This window comes from Podarcis muralis, chromosome 2, assembly GCF_964188315.1.
Source record: "Podarcis muralis chromosome 2, rPodMur119.hap1.1, whole genome shotgun sequence".
Classification (NCBI taxonomy): Eukaryota; Metazoa; Chordata; class Lepidosauria; order Squamata; family Lacertidae; genus Podarcis; species Podarcis muralis.
In genome coordinates, this window is record NC_135656.1 from 67,611,971 (window position 1) to 67,635,231 (window position 23,261).

General features: G+C 43.3%; 1 protein-coding gene across 1 annotated transcript; it reads left to right on the top strand.

Moving 5' to 3' along the window:
• Positions 1 to 2,796: 2,796 nt before the first annotated feature.
• FAF2 (Fas associated factor family member 2) lies at positions 2,797 to 21,177 on the top strand. The gene is made up of 11 exons (XM_028718426.2): positions 2,797 to 2,917; positions 10,697 to 10,765; positions 11,213 to 11,347; positions 12,287 to 12,363; positions 12,906 to 13,044; positions 14,389 to 14,474; positions 14,567 to 14,658; positions 16,900 to 17,077; positions 17,938 to 18,109; positions 19,489 to 19,632; positions 20,394 to 21,177. The coding sequence occupies exons 1-11, from the start codon at positions 2,855 to 2,857 to the stop codon at positions 20,574 to 20,576; spliced, it is 1,338 nt and encodes a 445-aa protein (XP_028574259.1). The 5' UTR covers positions 2,797 to 2,854; the 3' UTR covers positions 20,577 to 21,177.
• Positions 21,178 to 23,261: the final 2,084 nt, after the last annotated feature.

The window sequence follows — 23,261 nt, forward strand, 5'->3', positions numbered from 1 at the left end:
CCCCAATCAAGGTTGTAAAAATTATATATTCAGTACAACGTTCATAAACCTTAGTTATCACAAAAACCCTACCGTTTTTTTAGGCAATGCAAGCAATACAAACATGAAATGCAATGCATGTTAAGTACTTTGTCACATTTTAAATTTAGTATTTCCTTCTAACTTTTTTCCTCTGCATGACCTCTTCTCTCTCTCCTCTCCCTTTTCTCCGTCAGTTTGTTGTTGTTCTGTTTGCTGCTGCTGTTCAGCTTCTGTCTGCTTTCCCCTTTCTGCTGAATTCAACATCAACAGAACACAAAGCTTTCACTCTCTCAGAAACTGACAGCAAGAGTGGCCAGGTGCTCTATGCAAGGGAGCCAATGGGCTGCAAGAGGCATTGATAATCTGGTGCCAACTCACCCACATGTGCCACTGAGTCCAAGGAGAGGAGGAATAATGCAGATATATAGTAGTGCAGCCATCTGTGCCCCTTGGCCAAACTTTAATATTCCCACAAAGAAATGATAAACGCTTGCAAATAAAGGGCATTTGGAATTCTGCCCGGGGGGTTGGGGGGCTACAGTTCAAACTCCTGAGCTCACCTTTCATAACCAGAACTTTAGAAGCTACCCCAAACAGACAGGTAAAATATTGCAGACACTCCAAGTGTCCCTGTTTTCCAGGGCCATCCCTGATTTAGAGAAGCCATCCCAGTTTCTGATTTAATCCTGGAATGTCCCGCTTTTCCTTAGGACGTCCCTATTTTCATTGGAGAAATGTTGGAGGGTATGGAGTTATCTGACCCCTGAGCCGTCTGAAGGCAATCCTGTATAGGGAAGGGGTTTTTTAATGTTTAATTATGTTTTTTATATATGTTGGAAGTCGCTCAGAGTGGCTGGGGCAACCCAGTAAGATGTGTAGGGTATAAAAAGTAAAATTATCATTATTTTCATTGGAGAAATGTTGGAGGGTATGATATTGCTCATATCACAACATATGCTTGCAATAGCAAAGACTTAGGTCCAAGTTTGTTACCATAGGTATAGTGCTGTATCCAATAGTGGCACTGTGTCAGTGGAAAAAGACTTCCACTAATACAACAGGATTTTTCCTTAATCGTCCCCCCACCCCTACAGCAGCTCATACACCCTCAGTGCTGCACCAGTGGGGTTCCACAGGCACAATAGAACTTTCATTACCTCTTCTCCCCCCCCCCTCACTTCAAAAAACTGTTCCAGAGGGCATTCCAACCCTCCAGAGCTAATGTTGAGAGTGGAGTGGGGGGCTAAGGAGACAGGATGGGAGAAGCTCCATTACATGCACCTAAGTCTGGCAGTTTGTACAATCTGAATAATTCAAAGATGAAGAACCTGTGGCCCTTCAGGTGTTGCAGGACTACAACTCCCATCCTTGAGACTTTGGCCTTTGTCCATAATACCTGAAGTTCATGTGAGTCCAGCAGCACCAGGAGACCCACAGGTTCCCCTTTCCTGACATAGCTTCTAAGTGAATAGCTATCCAAGATAACGGTGTTTTCTATTGTGGCACCTAGCTTGGAAACTCCTTCCTTTGGGAAGTTCTCCTACCACCTTTATTCCTAGCAGCACTGTCTTCAAGCTTCGCCATAATGGCATTTCTATCCTTTTGCAAGTGGCTTTAATTTTTTAGTGCCATTTTATCTCTATTTTACTCTGCATTGCTGCGTTATTGTGGATGCAAATCGTTATATTATTGTAAGCCTCCTTGCATATTGTAGCGATAGGTTCTGGCTCAACTTTAAATCTGTTTCCATGCCTACATTATTCAAAATCAACACACTGTTCCGTTAAAAGCAGGCAGTGTTGCACGATTTCCCTTGCAAAACGTATCTGATACGGATGCTATGCGCTGTCACCGCACTAAATGCAAATACCCCTTGCGTTTCGCTCACTGGCAAACAACCATGTGGCTCTTCTGCATCCAGGGTGTAAAATGGAGATTCCAAATTAAACCGGAAGCCAGATGCGGGCGCGTGCAAATGTGACACATGGGTGTGATCACAGACTCGTAGAAATTGGCTTGCGCACACGACGAGCTTCCGAGTTTAGTCTGAAATCCATTTTTATGTCTGCGTTCCACCTGGCACGTGATTTTAAAACTCCCTCCGTCCCCTTTAGCGTAAAGATTCTAAAGCCCAAGCGCAATGTGTCTGTATCGCACTGTGTCTGTGCGTGCATTGCATGATTTGGGCTGGGAGGGAGCAATTTAAGAAGATTGACCTTTTGCTGCTGCTGCTGCAACCTGAGGGGCGTTCGTTTGGTACGGGGTTTTCTTTGGGGTGGTGGTGCGGGGCTGTGAATCCAAACCAGCCTCTTAGCCCCACTTTTATAAACTGCGGTACCAGCAGCGTGCTACATTGCAAGACTGTTGCCAGCTGCTGTTCCCCAACCACATCCCTCCATGCCGCAGCAGGGTAACAGGGAGCATACTTCTAGAATACTTTGAAACTAACACACACGCACACATTTCAGACGAAATTGTAAAGAGAATAAGTTCCTGTCCTCGCTGCTGCCTTTATTGCTGGGTGAGGAGGCTGCTGAAAGTTAGATTTCTCCAAAGTTTGGCAACTATTAACTTTTGTCTCAGAGGAAACAAAAAAAAAAATAAAAAAAATAAAGCCAACGAACCACGCAGCACCAAGAAGGAGCGGAAAATTCTGCATTATAACTCCCGCCTCCACAATCCCCGTGAGCTTCCACTAGCTACTCTAGAGTCTAGACCCTTCTTTTTATTTTACTGTTTGCGGCGGCGGCGCGCGCAGAAAGCGGTCGGAAGTTTCGAATTGTCACGTCACTTCCGCCGAGTGACGCAACTGCGGGTCAGAGGCAGCAGCAAAATGGCGGCTCCGGAGGAGCGGGAGCTGTCGGCGGAACAGACCGAGAAGCTGCTCCAGTTCCAGGTGCTGGACGCGGGCGCGGCCGGTGGAGGGGGGCGCGGCGGGCTGAGCCAGGCCGGCCGCCTGGGCGGGAGGCTGGGCCCCCTCTCCGGCCTCGCGTGGGTCCCCGGCGCGCCGGGCGGCCAAGAGGAGCGGGCGGCGCCGGGGATTGGGGGGCGGAGGAGAGCAGGCTGGCCGGCCTGAGGTTTCTGCTGGGCGGGGGGCGGCGGCGGCGGGGCCAGAGAGCGGGGCGCGGAGGGGGCGCTCGGCGGAAGCGGCCACGGCCTCGGCCTGACCATCGGTGGCCTGATGGCTGCCAGCCTAGGGAGGCCGCCGCCTGGACCTGCCTCCCACCCCCCTGCAACGCGGGTATGGCCGTGGGGTGGGAACCAGCGACGTATAGTCCGTGGGGTCGGCCTGCGGGCAGTTAAGCTTGCTTCGCTGTTTTGTGCTCTTCCGCATCGTACCATTTAAATAAATAATCACCGGCAAATATTATGCATTGTGATGGTTAAGAGCAACAAACAGGAAATGAGTCAGTACACCTGTATGGGGGAGGGACATCCCGGTTGCTAAGCTGATTATTAAAAAGGACCTTCCCTCCCCCCCCCCTCCGCTTTTTTATTTTTAAAGGTTGCTCTACTGAGAGGCGAGGAGAATCCCAATTACGAGCTCCTATAGCGCCCAGTCGAGCATATTTTCTTGGAAATAAATTCCACCGAGTCCAGTGGTCTCCACTGCCAAATATGAATGCATAAGATTCTGCCCTGTCTTAAGAACAGTGAGCAACATTTGCAATTCTTTGTAATTGTTTTTAAAAGAGATTGTTTCCTCCCTCTTCCTGCACTTTAGTATTCCATAGAGAGCCCTAAACTGTCTTGCACCACTTGGCATAAACAATTGAGAGAGTATATTTTGTACTTTCCTAAAATTAGAAAGCACTATGTTGGGGATTCATTCCCATGATGGCTTATAACTTAAACTGTGGTATTTCTTCACACAAGTGGCCTTCTGTTTAGCCAGGGTTGAATGCTTTGATTGCCATTTTGCTCTTTTTAAGTCATGGGCAAGACTGCCTCCCGCACCTTTGTGTTTCTATTAACATTATAACCTTCCATACATGACTGTAGTGGAGAATGCTAATACTGCTCTGACATTTTTAGAATGGTTGCAACTTTTAATTCTCTCACTGCTGACAGAAGTGGGAGGTTCCAGTAAGAATTATTGACGGTGAGTTGAGCATTTCATAAAAAATCCACACACTGTTGTAGGGGAGCTGGATGGAGATGGGGCTGAGGAAGAACAGCAACTACTCTGTCTCCCCTCCCCCAAAGCTCCAATTTCCTCTTGTTGTACCTAATATTTGACATTTCTTTGTTAGGGGTCTTAGTCAATTCTTGTCTTCTGGAGGAGGGTTTTGTGTGTGTGTTTTTTTGCCTTTTGGGAGAGCACATTGGGGTGAAAGCACTCCCTTTATTGTTTTGAATCATCACAATATATTAAAAATTAAATAAAAATGTAATGTTCACTATTTCTTAAATGTACTAACTGCAAGTCTAAAGTACCTATCCCACACATAGCAGTACTCTTCAAACACCCCTCATTCTTCAAAGTTTCCAATCCTTCTTTTCTCTTTGCTTCTAAAGCTGCTAAATTACCTTAATTGTACTACTTTGAAGAGATTATTAGGTTTAAGCCATATTCAGGCATTTGATAAATGCCACATACTTTGCAGTGTGTTTGTTGCATTTTGAATTGCCAGTTGGTAGGTGGCGGCACTTAGAGCCATAGTTGCCTTTGACTGGACTTAATGGTCCAGGGGTCCTTTACCTTACCTTACCTTACCTTTACCTCACCATTGATGTGAGACAGACACCACTGCACTTCACTTTTTTGAGAAAACAAAGTGAGGCAGTTTGGGGTAGAGGAATATAGTACTGAGCCAGTTGCACTTGTGACTGTTCATACTTGTCTGAAATAGTTAAAGGGATGGAGGGAGAACTGAAAATATTGCTATTAGATTACCACTCACTCGGCCCAGAAAAAAATGATACTATGACATTATAATAGGAAATAATAATAAATAAAATAATAGGCAAGTAGGTGCAATTTGTTGTTCAGCTGTTCACCTAGAACAAATGCTGAGCAGGTGACTATACTGCTGATCTGGTGTATATTGAATCTACGTGCATTTGAAATGATGGGAATTTCAAAAATATATGGTTTTGTTAAGACTTCTTTTAGAAACATAAATTGGCTATAATGGGGAGAAGAAAGTGACCATATATGCATTTAGTCTAAAGTAATGCATTTCCAGACCTTCCTTCAGAAATATTTTACAACAGGCGTGGTAACCCTTGAGCCCAGGAGATAAATGTGGCCTCTGTCTCTGACGTCTAGGCCTGCCTAGGCCATACTCCACACTGGCTCTGCTCCCTCCTCAAGTGCTTTTGTCTGGCTAGAATGTGTCCTAAGAATGTCTCTTGGTCGCCCAGATGGAGGTGTGTAGAAACTTCAGGTTTTTTACTTGGCTGGAATGTAGCCTGTTGTACAAAGATAAGATTCACATCTGCTGCCCTGCAGACGTTTGTTCTGGGCCCTGCCCATCGCTGTCATGCAACCTCTGGAAAGCTGCCCCTGAGGGAGTGTGGCCCTTGGGCTGAGAAGATTCTGCACCCTGTATTACAGTCTGCATATCACTGTTATAAGGCTCAGTTTCATGCATAGGTACAGTGTTCCAGATAAATGGAATTTTATTTTCTTTGTACATCCTATGTAGATGCTATTCTTGTCTCTGTGTATTTTCCTCATTGTTTAGAATGGAAGTGGTCAGCTCTGAACCAAACAAGTGTCGGATGGTGACTTGAAAAATATGTAAAACAATACTTAATTAGCTACTATTAAAGTAGAAACTTGGGGAGAACACTGAGAGGTTTGTTTTTTCCTGAATTTTATTTGAATTAAAGGGCTGACAACATTTTCTGTCAAGTCCGGTGTCACACGATGTGGGTGGAGGGAATGAGGCCCACATCTGTGCCTTTCAAAGTGAAAGTACAGACTGGGTCAGCTGTTGGCTAGTCTGATCTGTACCTTCAAAGGTATCCTTCAGTCAGGAGACTGTCCAGCACTGGATTGCCTCCTACCTATGGAGGTGTTGATTGGACTGGCTGACAGCTAGCCATGTATGTATGGTCTGTAGGTTCACCACAAAATTAAAGGATTTGGTGCCCATGGTAATAAGTGCTCTTATTAATAACTGAGAATTAAAACTTGGAACTTTATTGATAATACCATTGTATATCCCATCTGTAACTTAAAGTGAACCTGCAGCTGGTATCCAGAAAAACAACTTCCTTAAATTAACTGAGAAACTTTACCAAATTGTATCTGTCATCTATATCATGTTCAGTCTTTGATTGCTGCACTTGTACAAGAACAAATTCTTAGCCTGGCAAAGGCTTTTGTTCTGTTAGAGTCAGGTGCTCCTCACCTTGGAAACATAATTCTCTGGAATTTGGCACTAGTTTGGGAGTTAACAGCAGAGCTAGTTACAGGCTTCTTGGAAATGTTTCACTTGTATGACATAGAGCAAAACCAGACGTGATGTTAAATGTATGAATGCATTTAGCATGTGTAAGTTTTTACTAAATACCAATTGCAAGCCTGGTCAGGTTTGGGTCCATGGCATATGGGGAAGGTAGGGGAAGACGGACTTGTGGGATTTTCTGTCTCTAATGCTAAAATAACTTGACTGATCTTCGCTTTGCACTGAGCCACGTTGGATCAGGTAGTTCAGTGCCACTAGCTGCTTTGTGTCTACTGTGGGTCCACTCTCATTTCTGCTTGGCTCAGTGGGTCTCTCTAAGCACCTTCTGAATTGCACCTCAAAGCAGTAAATACTCTAGTGTTAGAAATATACATACAAAGGTATTTATTCATCGTCTTTATTAGTAAAATCATTTGTTGGACATTTAACCAGAAAAACCCATCAGAATGAATGGTACAGTTTACCACAAGGGGCATATTCTACTGCGATGTTAAACATTTTCATTTACTGCAAAACTACAGTGGTACCTCGCAAGACGAATGCCTCGCAAGACAAAAAACTCGCAAGACGAAAGGGTTTTTGGTTTTTTGAGTTGCTTCGCAAGACGATTTTCCCTATGGGCTTGCTTCGCAAGACGGAAACGTCTTGCAAGTTTGTTTCCTTTTTCTTAACACTGTTAATACAGTTGCGACTTGACTTCGAGGAGCAACTCATAGAACGCGGTGTGGTAGCCTTTTTTGAGGTTTTTAAAGCTTTTTGAGGTTTTTGAAGCTTTTCCAAAACTTTCCTGACACCGTGCTTCGCAAGACGACAAAAATCGCAAGACGACAAAACTCGTGGAACGAATTAATTTCGTCTTGTGAGGCACCACTGTAAAATGAACAAAAAGCATTATTTCAGGCAATTAAAATGCCTTTTTCGCTGTCCTTTGAAAATAGCTGGTGATATGCCAGTTATTTTCCATGGCTGCTGTAAAGGGGGTCCTGCTGTATGTATGCAAGAGGCCCTTCAAGTCACCAGTGGATAGGCGAAATTGACGACTGGAATTTCAGATGAGAATGCACCCATCAGATTTAGTGATCTGATCTTATAGCCATCTTTAAGCCATGGAATATATTTGCAGGAGTTAGCTAATACAGAATTGTTTCGGATTGCATCTTTACAAACAGTAGTGTGGGAAATGTTCCAGTGCTTCATAAATGTTGTGCAGTTCCATGGTTATAACACTGAAGAGGGCTTCTGGTTCCACTCTGCCTTAATAGAGGCAGCCCCCATGACAGTGGGAGATCATAGGCAAAGGAAAAACAAGGATGATTGAAGGTAAATCATCCTTGCAAATTCCCCCCAGAATTTGTTTCGGTACCTGGCTCTCACTCTGGCATGGAATGTGGGAGGTGCAAAAGCACTTTGTCTGCTGAAAACCCTCCAATGCCGCCATTAAGAAGCAGAGGTTCTCCTGTTAATTAGAGCTTAATTGGTCTAAAGTACAGGTGCATGCTAGAAGAGATGAGATCACAAACTGCAGAACAAACCAACTGCAAGGACTTTAAGGTTTGAATTTGAGATAAGACTTCATCTGATGCAAAAGACGGCGGGTGGGGAGCCTACGGTTTTTTTATTTAAAGTTTTCTTCTCTACAGTTACGATTCAGCAACCTTCCCCTGAATGTTGGTTCAAATTATATTTGTACAAGTGATGATGGAAGAAATTGGATTATAAATATGGTATATAACATCAAATGGAACTGTGTGTAAAAAGGAAAAAGGGAGGGAAGCTCTATTTTGCAACAAGTTTACGATGGAAACTTAGAGCTGACTCTTCCCCATCCTTTATTATCTACGAAGTGAACTGAATAACGCTAAGAGGACTTGGAATTTAATTTAATTGGAAGGATAACTGGCCATATATCTTCAGCTGGAAGAAAGGATGAAAGGAGTTTGTGAGCTGCCAAGGAACTGATAAAGTTCTTTTTTGAGTCATCTGCAGTTTGACAGACCTCTCTTCTTCCCAAGCTGAGAGGAAAAATGGTGAAAACAATTTATTTACTGGGACAGAGCAACTTTTGCAGCTGTTGTTAAAGTTCTCAGTGCAAAACAACGAAGCATGGGACAGAGCGATGGAGAAATTTCTGGAACAACAATTGCATATCAGCTCCACCCTAGGCATGATGCATTACAGCAACAAGTGGGGTGGGGGGGAGACATAACATCTTACAAGGACAAGAAGAAATGCTACAGACAGAATAATTGCCACACACGGGAAGAACAAGGATATAGTTTGAGTTCCTCACTTGAAGCTTTATAAATCATTTAATGTGTCAATACGAATAGAAGTTACTAATATTGCAGTTGTTGTATAAGGGATTATTATTATTATTATTATGACCGGAATGTAATTGAAACTAGTTAGACTTTAGAACGCAGAATTAAAGAAAATCATCAAATCTAGTATGCAGGGGGGGCACTTTAAATAAATTATATAATTCTGTATTTGCATGATTGGTATTAATAATTGTATTATAAATTGGTATTGTTATAATGAGGCTATTATTGGACTGTAATTTAAAACTAATAAAAATAGCATTTTTAAAAAAACACTGAAGAGAACAGCATTAGCAGTTAGTTTTGTGCCTGTTTTTCATTCTGACCTTGAGTAAAGTAGTTACAGATAACTGTGAAAAATGTTATACACACAGACACATTAGTACAAAAGCTGAGATTCCCAGAATGCCAAATTTGGCAGAAGATATACCAGGTTTGACACTTGCATGGCAATCCAGTAGACATGGAAACATGTAGGCTGTTGTCCCCATCTGTTGTAATGGTGGCTCTGAGGAAGAAAGCTTACAAGACACGACAACTGCATTATGTTACACCTATAGGGAGAAAAGAGGGTTTTAAAGAGGGATTCTTGCTAAATTGTGTATAGTTTGAAATGCCCAACCCCCCTATTGAGACCTGTATGAAAACACTGTTGTGTAGAGTTTGTTTTGTCACATAAAGCTGCTACAGTCCTTCACATACTTTTGAACAGAGAAAATTCTGGCATCGAATTTTACTGCATATTGCAGCAGTTCTAGCTGTATGGGAGTGCAAATGAGCTTTTGAACTTCGTAGATTGGTAAGCAGCAGTACCATTTTAAGCACACTGAAAAGGTCAACTGTCAGTCTAGAAATGTGAAGAAGCAGTAGGTGCACATGCCCATTCAGGAATATGTTTCAGAAAGGCATCTAAATTAGTCGAATTTTTAGGGAATGAGCATTGTAAATCCTGTTCCGAGGCTTATTTGTGAGACTTGCTCTGTCAGTGTTGTGAGAGGAAGAATTACGCTCTTCTAAGTATTATGCTGCTAACTAGGAATGTTATAAGAAATTATCTCTGAAGAACTAATTAGGCAATAATTCACTGCTTTGCAGAGCAAAGCTTGTTACTTCACATGTCCAGCACAATTGAAGGTTGAGCAAAGATGAAACAAGACCAGGAATACCAGCCTAACTAGCTGAGTGGAATGCTACAGCCCGAGGGCTTCTGTTGAATTATTTCTGTGTGCCTGCATGCATTCTGTTAGTGCAGTGTGGCATTACATATAGTGGCAATATATCCTTGGTTGAAAGCATACGTACTGTTATTCTGACGATAAATGTAGGAACTCACGTCTGCAAAGAGCAGATTGGAGATGAATCACAATTTGGACAGAGAATGCTAATAAATTAAAAGCTCAAAATAAACTGGAAAAAGAAGTGCTAATGAAAAGAAGTAAAGTGTTTAATCACAGTGCTGTAACTCTAGTCGGACTGTTCTTTAGAAATAAGAGAGCTCAGAGAGGTGAAGGCGAAATCAGAATAATTTTATTCTATTGATTGATTGCACTTATATCCCACCTTTATCTCCAATGAGTTTGAGGTGGTGTACATGGCTCTCCCCTCCGTTATTTAACCCCCGCAACAACCCAGTGAGGTAGTTTAGCCTGAGAGGCAGTGACTAGCTCAGGGTCACCCAATGAGCTTTGTGGCCGAGCCGGAATGTGAATCCTGGTTTCTCAGGTTCTAGTGTGACCAGCTGTCTTGTGGAAAGAGAATCTCAAGACTCACAAAGTTTGATGTTTGCTCCTTTTGTGAGACTGTTTACAAATGCCTTGTTGAATTCTGGTTTCCAAATGGAAGCGGCTTAAATGAGAAACAAAATAAAATTTGATTCAAGGACTGTATTGTTTATTGTTTTGACTTAAGTTCTTCCACCCCATTTCTTGCCCCCAGGACCTGACTGGCATAGAGTCCATGGACCAGTGCCGTCATACACTGGAACAACACAACTGGAACATAGAGGTACTGTCTCACTTGAGGCTTGCTTGCTTGTTACACTTGTTGCTTACCAACAGTAGATGGTATCCAGTGCTTTTTCTCCTCTGACAAAAGGCTCTTTGATCCAATATGCTTCTGTGGCACTTCCCGCTGGAGCAGGGGTGTGGGTGGTTGGGGAAGGTGGATATACAAAAGTTCCTTCCCCATTCAACTGATGGAAGCCTCTGGTCCAGTACTATGTGCCTCTGAAGTCAGGCCAAAGTCAGAGCCACCCCTGAAAAGACCCCTTCTTTTGTTACCATCCTCTGCACCACCCTTGCAGAGGGCACACAAAGAAGGACCTTGGATGAACAATGGGGATCCAGATTCTGCACACACAAAAACCGGATTCTGCAGCCTCTACTGATATTGATTATATTTTCTGTGCGATAGGTAAAATATGCTAACCAGTCCTTGTTACACCCTCCATAGGCAGCTGTTCAAGACCGATTGAATGAGCAAGAGGGTGTCCCAAGTGTCTTCAATCCACCACCTTCTAGACCGCTACAGGTCAACACTGCTGACCACAGGATCTACAGCTATGTTGTTTCAAGGCCGCAACCAAGGGCAAGTTCTATAACTGAGATTAGCTTAACTAGGGAAGCATGTGTTCTTTGTGGTCAGTTCTATGAAACAATAAAGCACCTACAGTGTTACCTCTGGATGCAAACGGGATCTGTTCCGGAGCCTTGTTCACATCCTGAGCAGAATGCGATTCGCCGCTTCTGTGCATGAGCATGACGTCATTTTGAGCGTCTGCGCATGCGCAAGCGGCGAAACCCAGAAGTAACCCAGTCCGTTACTTCCGGGTCGCCACGGAACCTGAAAACGCTCAACCTGAAGCGTCTTTAACCCGAGGTATGACTGTACAAGGAAAATACTTTCCTGCAGGTTTTCTTGGTAATGGAGAGCACAGATGTTACCTTGAATGGGGACCTCTTTTCTGTAAGAGGCTGTGTGGTTACTTTTGTTGTAAAAACAAAAAGCAGAACAGCAAAGGAAGATGATACTTAAAAGCCAAACATTTGGTAATTATTTCAATATGCCTCAAGCTGGGGTGGGGGAAAGGAATAGAAAATCACTTGCTGCTGATGAGAACCAACATCTAGGAATTGTATCTCTGAGGTTAAATAGCAAGACATCTGTTTCCAAATTTGTGCTAAAATATTTCATTAATATAGCTGCTTCAAGATAAAATAAAATTAAGCTGGTACAGTGTTACCTCAGTTTACAAATTTAATCCGTTCCTGAAGTCCATTCTTAAACCAAATCCGTTCTTAAATCGAGGCACGCTTTCCCTAATGAGGCCTCCCGTCGCCGGTGCCCTTCCACCGTTCGGCTTTTGTTCCTAGACCAAGGTAAAGTTCGCAAACCGGAACACTACTTCTGGTTTTGTGGAGTTCATAAACCGAATAGTTCGTTAACAGAGCTGTTCGTAAACCGAGGTACCACTGTACTTCAAAGGAATGGCGTGATAAGGACCTAACTCTCTCTTTGTCATTTCAGGGCTTGTTAGGTTGGGGTTACTATTTGATAATGCTTCCATTCCGATTTACATATTACACATTACTTGATATATTTAGGTAAGTGCACACTTGTTTATGTTTGCATATTGAGTTTATTGAGTTTGCATGTTGAGTTTATTGCTTTATTCTGAAGTTTGCCACTACTCCTTAGTTAAGGTAATATTCTATGGCAGATGTGGGCAGGAGACTAGATACTGGTTTACTTGTAGATTAGTGGCCAATTTCTGAAGGCCCACTTTGTAGTTCTCAGGCATTGATTAGGTCATTTATTTGTTTCTAGTCATTAGATGTTTGCAAAACAAAGTTTAGCAATATAAAATAAAGACAAGTTAGCACTGGAAATCTTGCAAACTTGCTGGGCTCTGGAAATCTTGGTATGGTCTAACAATGTTTCTAAACAAAGGTGTTTACTTGGAATATCACAATTTTGGTATGGTTGGTTTTTGTTAAGAAATCTTTAATATGGGTTTTTGTGTTGTAAATACAGGTGACAGAAACATATATAAATAAACAAATGTAAAACTGAAATCATCCCACTCGTGTTCTGAAGGTGCTAGAATAACCAGTAGCTGATATTTCAATTTTATACTCTTTCCTAGGTTTGCTTTGCGTTTCATACGCCCTGATCCTCGTAGTCGGGTCACTGACCCTGTTGGTGATATTGTTTCATTTATTCATATGTTTGAAGAAAAATTTGGAAGAATACATCCTGTTTTCTACCAGGGAACATACAGTCAGGTTGGTACAAGAGGATGTCACGAGAGTTACGTGGTGTTGTCCTGTCTTGAAGTGGAGATTCTTGGAAGAGTAATCTTGAGTTATCCCTTGAGGCAAAATGTTGCAGACATAGATTAAAATAGTAACCCGAGATATTTAATTGGAAGTTACGTTTTGTTAACTGTTGCCTATGTTACAATGTATTGGAAATGGAATCACTCTGCTAATACAGTAACTTCAGTTTTTCAATGCGTGGTTCTAGTAGTGCTAATAATAGAACAGTCTTCCTTGGGTGAAGACCATATCAAAGACTCACTACTTTGTCTAGCACAGCACAGCTGAAGAAGGAAAGCAAGAGTACAGCCACAGAGCTCCTTATCCAATGAGGAAGGTTTGCTGTGCATGATTTGGCAAAAAAATTAGCACAGTTCTAGTCTTTGTGCACATGCTATGATCTGATGATGATGATGATGATAATAATAATAAATAATTTATTATTTATAATTTATACCCCGCCCATCTGGCTGAGTTTCCCCAGCCACTCTGGGCGGCTCCCAATCAGTGTTAAAAACAGTACAGCGTTACATATTAAAAACTTCCCTGAACAGGGCTGCCTTAAGATGTCTTCTGAATGTCAGGTAATTATTTATCTCTTTGACATCTGATGGGAGGGCGTTCCACAGGGTGGGCGCCACTACCGAGAAGGCCCTCTGTCTGGTTCCCTGTAGCCTCACTTCTCGCAATGAGGGAACCGCCAGAAGGCCCTCGGCGCTGGATCTCTGTGTCCGGGCTGAACGATGGGGGTGGAGACGCTCCTTCAGGTATACAGGACCGAGGCCGTTTAGGGCTTTAAAGGTCAGCACCAACACTTTGAATCGTGCTCGGAAACGTACTGGGAGCCAATGCAGATCTCTCAGAACCGGTGTTATGTGGTCCCGGCGGCCACTCCCAGTCACCAGTCTAGCTGCCGCATTCTGGATTGATTGCAGTTTCCAGGTCACCTTCAAAGGTAGCCCCACGTAGTCCAAGCGTGAGATAACTAGAGCATGCACCACTCTGACGAGACAGTTCGCGGGCAGGTAGGGTCTTAGCCTGCGTACCAGGTGGAGCTGGTAGACAGCTGCCCTGGACACAGAGTTAACCTGCGCCTCCATGGACAGCTGTGAGTCCAAAATGACTCCCAGGCTGCGCACCTGGTCCTTCAGGGGCACAGTTACCCCATTCAAGACCAGGGAATTAGCACAGTTATAGTCTTTGTGTACATGCTATGATCTGATGACCTGGCACTACTTTTGTCACTTGGGCACAGTGCCAAATTGTCCAGATTTCATCTCTCTAAAACATCCTTATGTTTCTTCTCTCAAGGCACTGAATGATGCAAAGAGGGAGCTACGCTTCCTCCTTGTTTACCTTCATGGTGATGACCATCAAGACACTGATGAATTCTGTCGGTAGGTTACTTCAGATTTTGTTTAATTATAAATGGTGGTGTGAGTTCTGGGTGCGATTTCACGTGAGTTAATCTTGTATCCTCTCCAAACAGCAACACCCTTTGTGCGCCTGAAGTGATCGCCCTCATAAATACAAGGATGCTTTTCTGGGCTTGTTCCACAAATAAACCAGAAGGATATAGAGGTATGTGTTTTGATTACAACTCTGCCTTAACGTAACATTTTATAAACACTTGCAGCCCAGTCCTAAGCACCTTTACTTAAGAGTTACGGCCCACTCTAATCAGTGGTGCTTCCTCTATAGAGTAAGTATGCATTGGATTGCAGCCTTGAACTGCAATCTTACATGTTGAAAAGAAATGCTTTTGAACTGGTGGGATATAGTCAAGCAAATATGTTTAGGATCAGGTTGTCAAAATAAGCTGTCGTGTCTGTTTTGTATTTTATTCTGCCCCCTTTTACTATATGGGAAACAAACCATCTACATGAAACAGCTAGGAGGGATTTGCGGATGCCAGTCATTGATATGCTGGAGCCACCCAACTCTACAATGCTCACATGTGAGTTGCTTGTCACTCACATGTTGAAACAGGAGCAGGGCCACATTGTTGGATCTGCCCCCAAAGTTGCATTCCTAGACTATCAACATCTTCAGTGTGGAGGAGGAGCCCTTGCGTTATAAAAGATGGAAGTGCTGTTGCTTATTAGGAAATGAGTGTTGATTATGGAATAGAAATACAGCCCGTCTGAGGCACTCCCATTGAAGAATTGGATTTGTGGCCTGGGTGCGGTGCTGGATGCTCAGGTGGCAGTTGTGGCCAGGAATGCTTTAAGTGGATTAGCCTGATGTTGCAGCTATGCTTGTTTTGGAGAAGGCTGATCTGGCTACTTCACACACAGGATTTAGTCATAGGGAGTTTGGATTACTCCAGCATACTGCACTTGGAGCTGCCTTTGCTGAGTGCTGAGAAACAACAGGAGAATGCTTTAGTGCATAGTGTTAACTGAGGCAAGTGACTGAAACCATGGAGCTCCACTGCGTTGGCTGCTAGTTTGTTTTCAAGTCCATTTCAAAGTGCTGGTTGCTACTTTTAAAAGTCATGTGGATCTTTCCTGGTCACTTGAATCTGGGTTAGCCTTGCTCTGTGTACCTATACTGACTGAAGTATTGCTGGTTGAAAGGGACACAGGGCTTTCTTTGTCAGGGCACCCAGACTCTGGAAATCCCTGTCTTGGGCGACTTGTATGACACTTTTGATGATATTACAACATTGATAATAACCATGTTTTGTAGAATGTTTTGAATTATAACTGAATTGTTTCCCTTCTAAAACGCTGATGTTGTGATTATTGTTGTACTGATTTTAATTATTCCATTATATATTCCTGCATTGCAGGGAGCTCTGGTTGGCAGTACCCATGTGAAACCAGTACTAGTGGGGCTTGCATTTGGCATCAAATTTAAAAGGTGCAGATACAAGCTCCACATGCCAAGCAACCAGAAATGCATCTTAAGCCTCAGGATTCTTCCTTTGCACCCCACATCTGCTTCCCGGTGCCATATATATGTAATCGGGTATGGGACAGGTGGGCATGCCTTGAAGAAAATGCCCTCATATGCCAAATTAGGACCCCTACTAGCCCCGATTGGGCCTGTAAGCTGGAGGTTCCCTGCTGCTGTTACATTAACTTTGTGTCTTAGTTTAATGAGAAACTGGACAGGTAACATGCCATAGTGTGTGGAGGTTCATGGGCAGAAAACTGTTGAATTCTAATTATTCAGTCTGATTTCCCCAATTTCTCATTGAGATGACTCCCTCCTCCCTGCTTGTGAATGCGTTTTCATTTACTAAAGTCAGAACTATTGAGACCATTGCCTTAAGGTTCTGAAGGCTGCCCTGAATTATGATCACTTTCTATGATATTTTCTCTAGTGCCTCCTTCCTGAATTTTGAAAAGGGGTTTCCTTTTGTCTGATGCTGCTGACCATTAAAAACATAGGTTTTCTGTGAAGGTTGTATATATGCCGTTGATACCAGATCTCCAGTGTTAATTTGCTGTTGGACTAGAACCCCAAATGTTGAGAACTGGAGGCCACTTCCTCTTAAAAGTGTAGAAGAACTGTAGAAGCTGAAAGTTGGAATAGTCTTCATGTTGCATTAGGGAGAGGACTACAGCTCAGTGGCAGGGCACATGATTTCCCTCTGGAAGGTCCCAAGTTGAATCCCTGATGCCTGGAGATACAAAGATCTATGATAGCAGGGCTTAGAAAGACAATTCACAAAACCATAGAATGTCACTTCCAGAGTAGACAATAGTGGGCTAGATAAATAGTATGACGGAGTTTAATGCAGCTTCATCTCTTTGTAAATGCCCTACATGGTAAGATTGCAAATGCTGACCATATTGTATGCATTTGTCTTAGTGTCACAGGCTTTGCGTGAGAACACCTACCCATTCCTGGCAATGATCATGCTGAAAGATCGTAGAATGACCGTAGTTGGGAGGTTAGAAGGACTCATCCAACCTGATGACCTCATTAACCAGCTGACATTCATCATGGATGCCAACCAGACATACTTGGTATCTGAGCGCCTGGAAAGGTACTAGGTCAAAAACAAGAGATGCCATCTCCACTCTCCACCTTACAGTACTTAATTAAATCTGTGATTACCTTTTCTGTGGGAAAACTACCAACTGCTCAACCTGACTTAATTATCTGGGCATAGAGTAAAAGAGAAGAAAAATATATATCCCGTAAACTGCAGCTATCTGTTTAATTATATGACTCGTGTTCATATATGTTGCTGGCAGATTGCTAATGTAGGCTATAACAGATTTGAGATAGATTGCAGGCTTTCAACAATAGTGTGTTAGTATTGGATGGGAAGAGATTGCCTCTAGTTCTTAACTCTAGTTGGCATACTGCTGATTTCTGGCACCAGGTTGCTTTGTCACTAAGAAGAAGTGGACTGCTGATGCTGTTCACAGGGAGAGAAGGCTGTCTTCTTCGAGATACTAGCCATGGGGTATTTTTTTCCAGATTCTTGCTTGCGTCGCAAAGCACCTTAGGATTCAGGCATCATAGGTCAGCATGGGCAAGTTCCCAGTAGAGGTCCACAATGGAGGCGCTTGCTGCTCTGTGCTGCTGCCACCTACTTACTCCACTGAGCCAGCAAATGGAACAGGAGGAGCACAAGCTGTTTGAGGGAGAGGGCAAGCAGGAAACTGGTAGAAGCTGCTGCTACTACTTGGTATCAAGAAGGAAAAGGAGCAGCAGCAGCTGCTGTTCCCACATGCGAATAAGAAAATGCTGCTATGCCTAGTTGTAATGCAGAACCACTGGGACAACCCTCCTAGTTAGAAATACATCTTTCCCCTAGTAAAAATCTGAAATTTCTTCAGGCGTTGTTGTAGCAGTTCTTGTCAGGTTGGCACTAATACATTTCCCTTTTTATCTTAGAGAAGAGAGAAACCAAACTCAGGTCCTTAGACAACAACAAGATGAGGCATACCTGGCTTCATTACGGGCTGATCAGGAGAAAGACCGCAAGAAAAAGGAAGAGCGGGAAAAGAAGAAGAGGAAGGAGGAGGAGGTGCAGCAGCAGAAGCTAGCAGAGGAGAGACGGCGGCGGGTGAGAATTGAATGTGTCAATAGCAGTGAATCACAGGTCTCAGGTGCAATTTTCATAATAAGAATAGATGCCTCAGCTATGAATGCAGGTGGGAATGACTGGCTCTTGTAGACGGCCTTATATTACTGCAAATTTAGTACTGGCACTTTGGAAATGGGAGCAGTTACTAGTTTGTGCAAGACCACTCCTAGTTGGTTAGCCTGCATTTCATAGTACAGTATGAGCCAGGATTCAGATCCTGTAAATTAATCCATTAAAATTCTGATCAGTGAACAGTAGTTTATTTTAGAGAATTCAGATCATGTCACACACAATGTTTCTCTCTTTCTCCGCCCCATTAATACAGTTTATTTATACAGTGGTACCTCGAGTTACAAATGCTTCAGGTTACAAACTCCGCTAACCTGGAAGAGTTACCTCGAGTTGAGGACTTTGCCCCAGGATGAGAACAGAAATCGTGTGCCAGTGGCACAGCGGCAGCAAGAGGCCCCATTAGCGAAAGCACACCTCTAGTTAAGAACAGTTTCAGGTTAAGAATGGACCTCCAGAACAAATTAAGTTTGTAACTAGAAGTACAACTGTATTTATTTACAAGTAGCACGGTTACTTGCAGAATAAAGCAACAATGTTTAGTTGCCAGATCCATTTACTAGTTTCCATTCACTTGATGGTTATAATTCAGATCACTTTTTCGTGTGCCTGCATTAGAGTATGAGATTTCAAGTAAGTCTTCCTCTTCTAGAAGTTTCCCATTAATACATATTGTTCTATTTGAAAGAGAAATTATTTTAGAATACGTGCAAAAACAAATGTTTTAATAGGAATAAACTTTGTGTAGAGTTATCAGTTGAAGCTCATTACAGGCACCATTGGGTGGGAGGATGCCCTATATTCGTATTTTCATAATAGGCTTTCCATCATCCCAGGATGCAGTTCTTCACAATTCCCTTCCTTTGGACCAAGGCGCCAGAAACAAGTGTACATACTACACATTCTGCTGGAAGACTGATAAAGCTTTGGGTATAGCCTAGTTAGTCCCAACAGAGAACATCACTCAGCAAGAGTTCAAATGAGTGGTGATTTCTTGAGTGAACTTTTTGACTCCAAATGAATGCCCTAACTGGCTGGGTTATGCCTACTGATGAACGCTCCACACCTTCATGCAAACCTTATAAAGGCTCTTGCCAGAATTCTACACATTGGAATATGACTTGGCAATCTAATTTTGAGGCCCATTTGAGATGAGGCGACAGTAACTATTGATATACTTAGTTCCATTGACTGCTGCTGTGCTGATCTAGTGGCTACAGCTTTATTTGTATCTTGTCATACTGTTGGAGCTGCTGCCATTTATTCATATTTCCATTTTATCCCTGAAGACTCTGCAGGAGGAGAAGGAACGGAAATCTGAATGCCTACCACCAGAGCCGCATCCTGATGACCCAGAAAGTGTCAAGATCGTCTTCAAAATGCCCAATGACTCCAGGGTGGAGAGGCGATTCCATTTTACACAGTCTTTAGCTGTAAGGATGGGGCAAAATTTTGTGGCTGAGAATTATTTGAGAAGCAGAAATTGAGCTCTGAATCTGCTTTAGCAGCTGGCGATTCATACAGATAAAGGAGAGACCCAGTATGCAGAAGTGGAGGAATGGTGGAGCTGAGCAATGCAGTAATATCCTTACCATTTTTGCAAAGCCTCTTCCCTTAACCAATGGTCTACCCTTAAAGAAATACACCCTGGGTGACTCACTTTGCTTTCTAACTTATTAGGGATTCTAATCTGGATCTCCCATATGGAGACTAGGCTCTCTCTATGTTGCATCATGCAGGCCCTTAGGAAGAAGTGGGTTGAACCCAGAGTGTCCCTTCCATGAATATAAGGACTCCTTCAATTCACGCAAGACACCGAGATCCAATGGAGGCTCCTGCTGGAGGAAAGAGGGTGGAGATATTTCTAGTTACCCCTTCCCCTTATAGGCTCCAGCACCTCCCACACTGTTCATCTCCTCCACATTTCCTTCAGCATGAGTGTTCCATGAAAAGTTCTGCTCTTGGGAACAGTGGATATATGAAGAAACTTACTGCTCAAGTAACATTTTATACAAATTAGGTACATTGTGATTGCATGGAGGCCCCCCTCTAAGATGATCATGAAAAAATGGCCATCTTACTGGGTATTCTTTCCAGAAACACAGAAGAGTGTTGCAGTGTGAGCATCTGCTTTCTGCTCTCAGTTGCAAGGCATTCGGTCATTTGGTGAATAACTTGTCTACTACCTCCTTAGGTGATCCATGACTTCCTATTCTCTTTGAAAGAGAGCCCGGAGAAGTTCCAGATTGAGGCCAACTTCCCTCGCCGTGTCCTGCCCTGCCTTCCGACAGAGGAGTGGCCCAACCCACCCACGCTGCAAGAAGCTGGACTCAGCCACACGGAAGTTCTCTTTGTGCAGGACCTCACGGACGATTGACATTTCCCCAAAATACAGAGATGGAAAGAGAAATTCCTACTATAATACAATATTTTTTTTAAAAGACTGCTGCGTACACATGAGGGATCAGAGACTCTGTGGCCTGGGCCAGCCACGCCGTATGTCTGCACTGGCGGGAGAAACTGCACACTCACGCACACGCAACCCCTTTTACATCCAGAGGGCCAATGGGAGGGGCCACGGTTTGCCCTCCCGAGAGAGGGGGAGAAACGGCAGCTCTTGGCAAATATTGCTTTTATTGGAAATAATATACCCCAACATTCTGACATTAGAACACCCGACGTTTTGCCGCTTGTGACAGCTAAAGGACACCGTACCTGTGGGCCAGGTTGTCTTCTGCCCAGGTAGGGGAGGGATGGGCAGAGGGTCTTTTTTTCCCTTCCAGCTTCTCACTCTGTATAAATCTCTTAAATATTTCTTTTGCTTTGTAATGACCAAAGGAGAACGGGGGTAACAGTGGTTTTTGGTTTATTTTGTTTTATAAGGAGCTGGTTGACATTCTTAACCACAGGGGTTCTTCTCCAGGGTTGTTAGCCTGCGTAGTGTAATAAACTCTGCCTCTAGTGTGCCTGTGCTAACACCTCTGACTGTCAAGTGTCTTACTGGCCCAGATGATGGCCTGACCTAACCTGTGCGCATACAGCTTTAGTAGCGAAATTCCCTTGGGTCATGCTGCAGCAGCAATCGGGACTCGATACTGCCTTCCGCACAGCATCTTAGGCTTGCCTTGGCTCACTCTGGAGGAGTGTTTGTGACTGTGCCAGTGAGGGATATGTTTCTTGCAATAGCCACATGAGGTAACTGCAGCAGCGAAGGGAAGGCAGACAGAAAAGTTGAGCTAACTTATAGGACTGCAGACATTTTTGTTGAGTCAAGGTTGTCATTTTGTCAGTGTTAATGGGGATGGTATCTGCCTGCCTTAAGGACACTGCAAGTGTTAAATGATGAGCTGTGTGTTGCAGCTAGAGCCCACAGAGCTCTGAAAGGCAGCCTGCAGATTTGACAGATGCAGGCCTCTCTTAATAACTGCAGCTGTTGCCTGTATTAAGGCAGATTCAGTATTGTTGCCCTTTAGTGCAATGAGATGTTCATGAGGTCAGGAAAGCTGCCTTCTGTAGTCTTTCCAGCTAACAAGGAGTCTCTCAGATGTGTAATTTTCTTAGGCGTATGGAAGTTGAGAGTACAGACTTGCTCATGGAACTCGCTGGGCTCTTTTCTGTTTCCTTGTGATGGAGGAGCCTCCACTTGCTACTGTATATACTGCAGAAAATATTGCCTCCTGCGAATGAGCATCATTTGGAATCCGAGCTGGACTCATGAAATACAGTATTACTCTTATTTGCCAGACTTAGCTTCCCTTCTCTTTTTTTGATTGGGTCAGAAGCAGAAGAATACTAATTTTTCTGTCCTCCTTACTATATGAATCAAGAAAACTCAGTTAAGTAAGGATTATAAAAGGGAGATGAAAAGAACAGTCTTTCTGTTGGGAATACAGGTTCAAGGTGAACCTTGTGTGTGCTCTGTTCTTACACATATTTTTCCATAGGTATTGGTTCATCTGATGGTATTCCCTGCCTAAAGAATTCTCGCTACTCCCAAAAATTCAGATAATTTCTCAGCTATTGGCTTTATGCCTTAAAGTGGTTAGCATGTGAAATTCTTGGATAGAACAGACTGAAGCATAGCCCTGGCCCTCTTCTCTAGAGCATCTGAATGCCTTTTGGGCCTTTATCATAAAGAGAAAGCACAGCAGTGAGTGTGGATTGATGCCATTTTCCGCAGAAAGCAAAAACTTCAGAATGCTTTCACACCCCATAATGAATGATGTGCATAACTTACCCCAACCGCTACGTTATTTGTGAATCTTGCAGTTGCTCAATTCATTTTAAACATGCTGCATTGCATAACTTAATACTAATTACTTATCTAATTAGCAAAATTAGAGCATGAGCAAATATGATTTGGGGGAAAGGCAAATCACCTGCCAGATGTTCTAGTGGGCACTAGTGTTAAAAGATGTGGTTTGCACTGAAAATTTACTGCTTTTACACTAGTATTGCTTTTTGCCAAACTGGAACGAGTTAGTACTGCTGGAGTGAATGCAGGATGTAAAGGTTAGGTAGGTTCATTTTGGTTTGACCACTTGCTATTTTCTAATAGAAAGCTTCCAGCCCACACACACTCTAAGCAAGGGAAGAAAATCAAGTCACAGTTCAGTAAAGACTCTTGCGATACAAGAGTTTTTTGAATGTGCGAATATGGGTGATCCAACAAGCATCGTATCACATAAGCAAGTGTGACACAATGTAGGTGGGCAGGAGATGCAAATCCTACTGAGCTGGCAGTGGCCAACCAAGAAAGATCTTGGGAGTTAGAGTGAATGGCTCAATCAAAAATTGACCCAGTGGACAGCAAATGCAAGAACTGCCACTGATAGAGCATCTGATTTACAATGCAGCAGGTAGGGTTGGAAAAGACTCTGGCCCAGAGGGTTGCTTCCAATCAGTGTAGACAATTATGACTTGGTGTAAGGCTGCTTTTTGTGTTCCCTAAAACAGACCTATGCTATATTCTGCCTTCATGGTCAGTATTCCATGGTATACCAATTGCTGGGAATCTCAGTTGAGTCTGCTGGGGTTGGGCCAATGCCCCATCTAGCCTTCT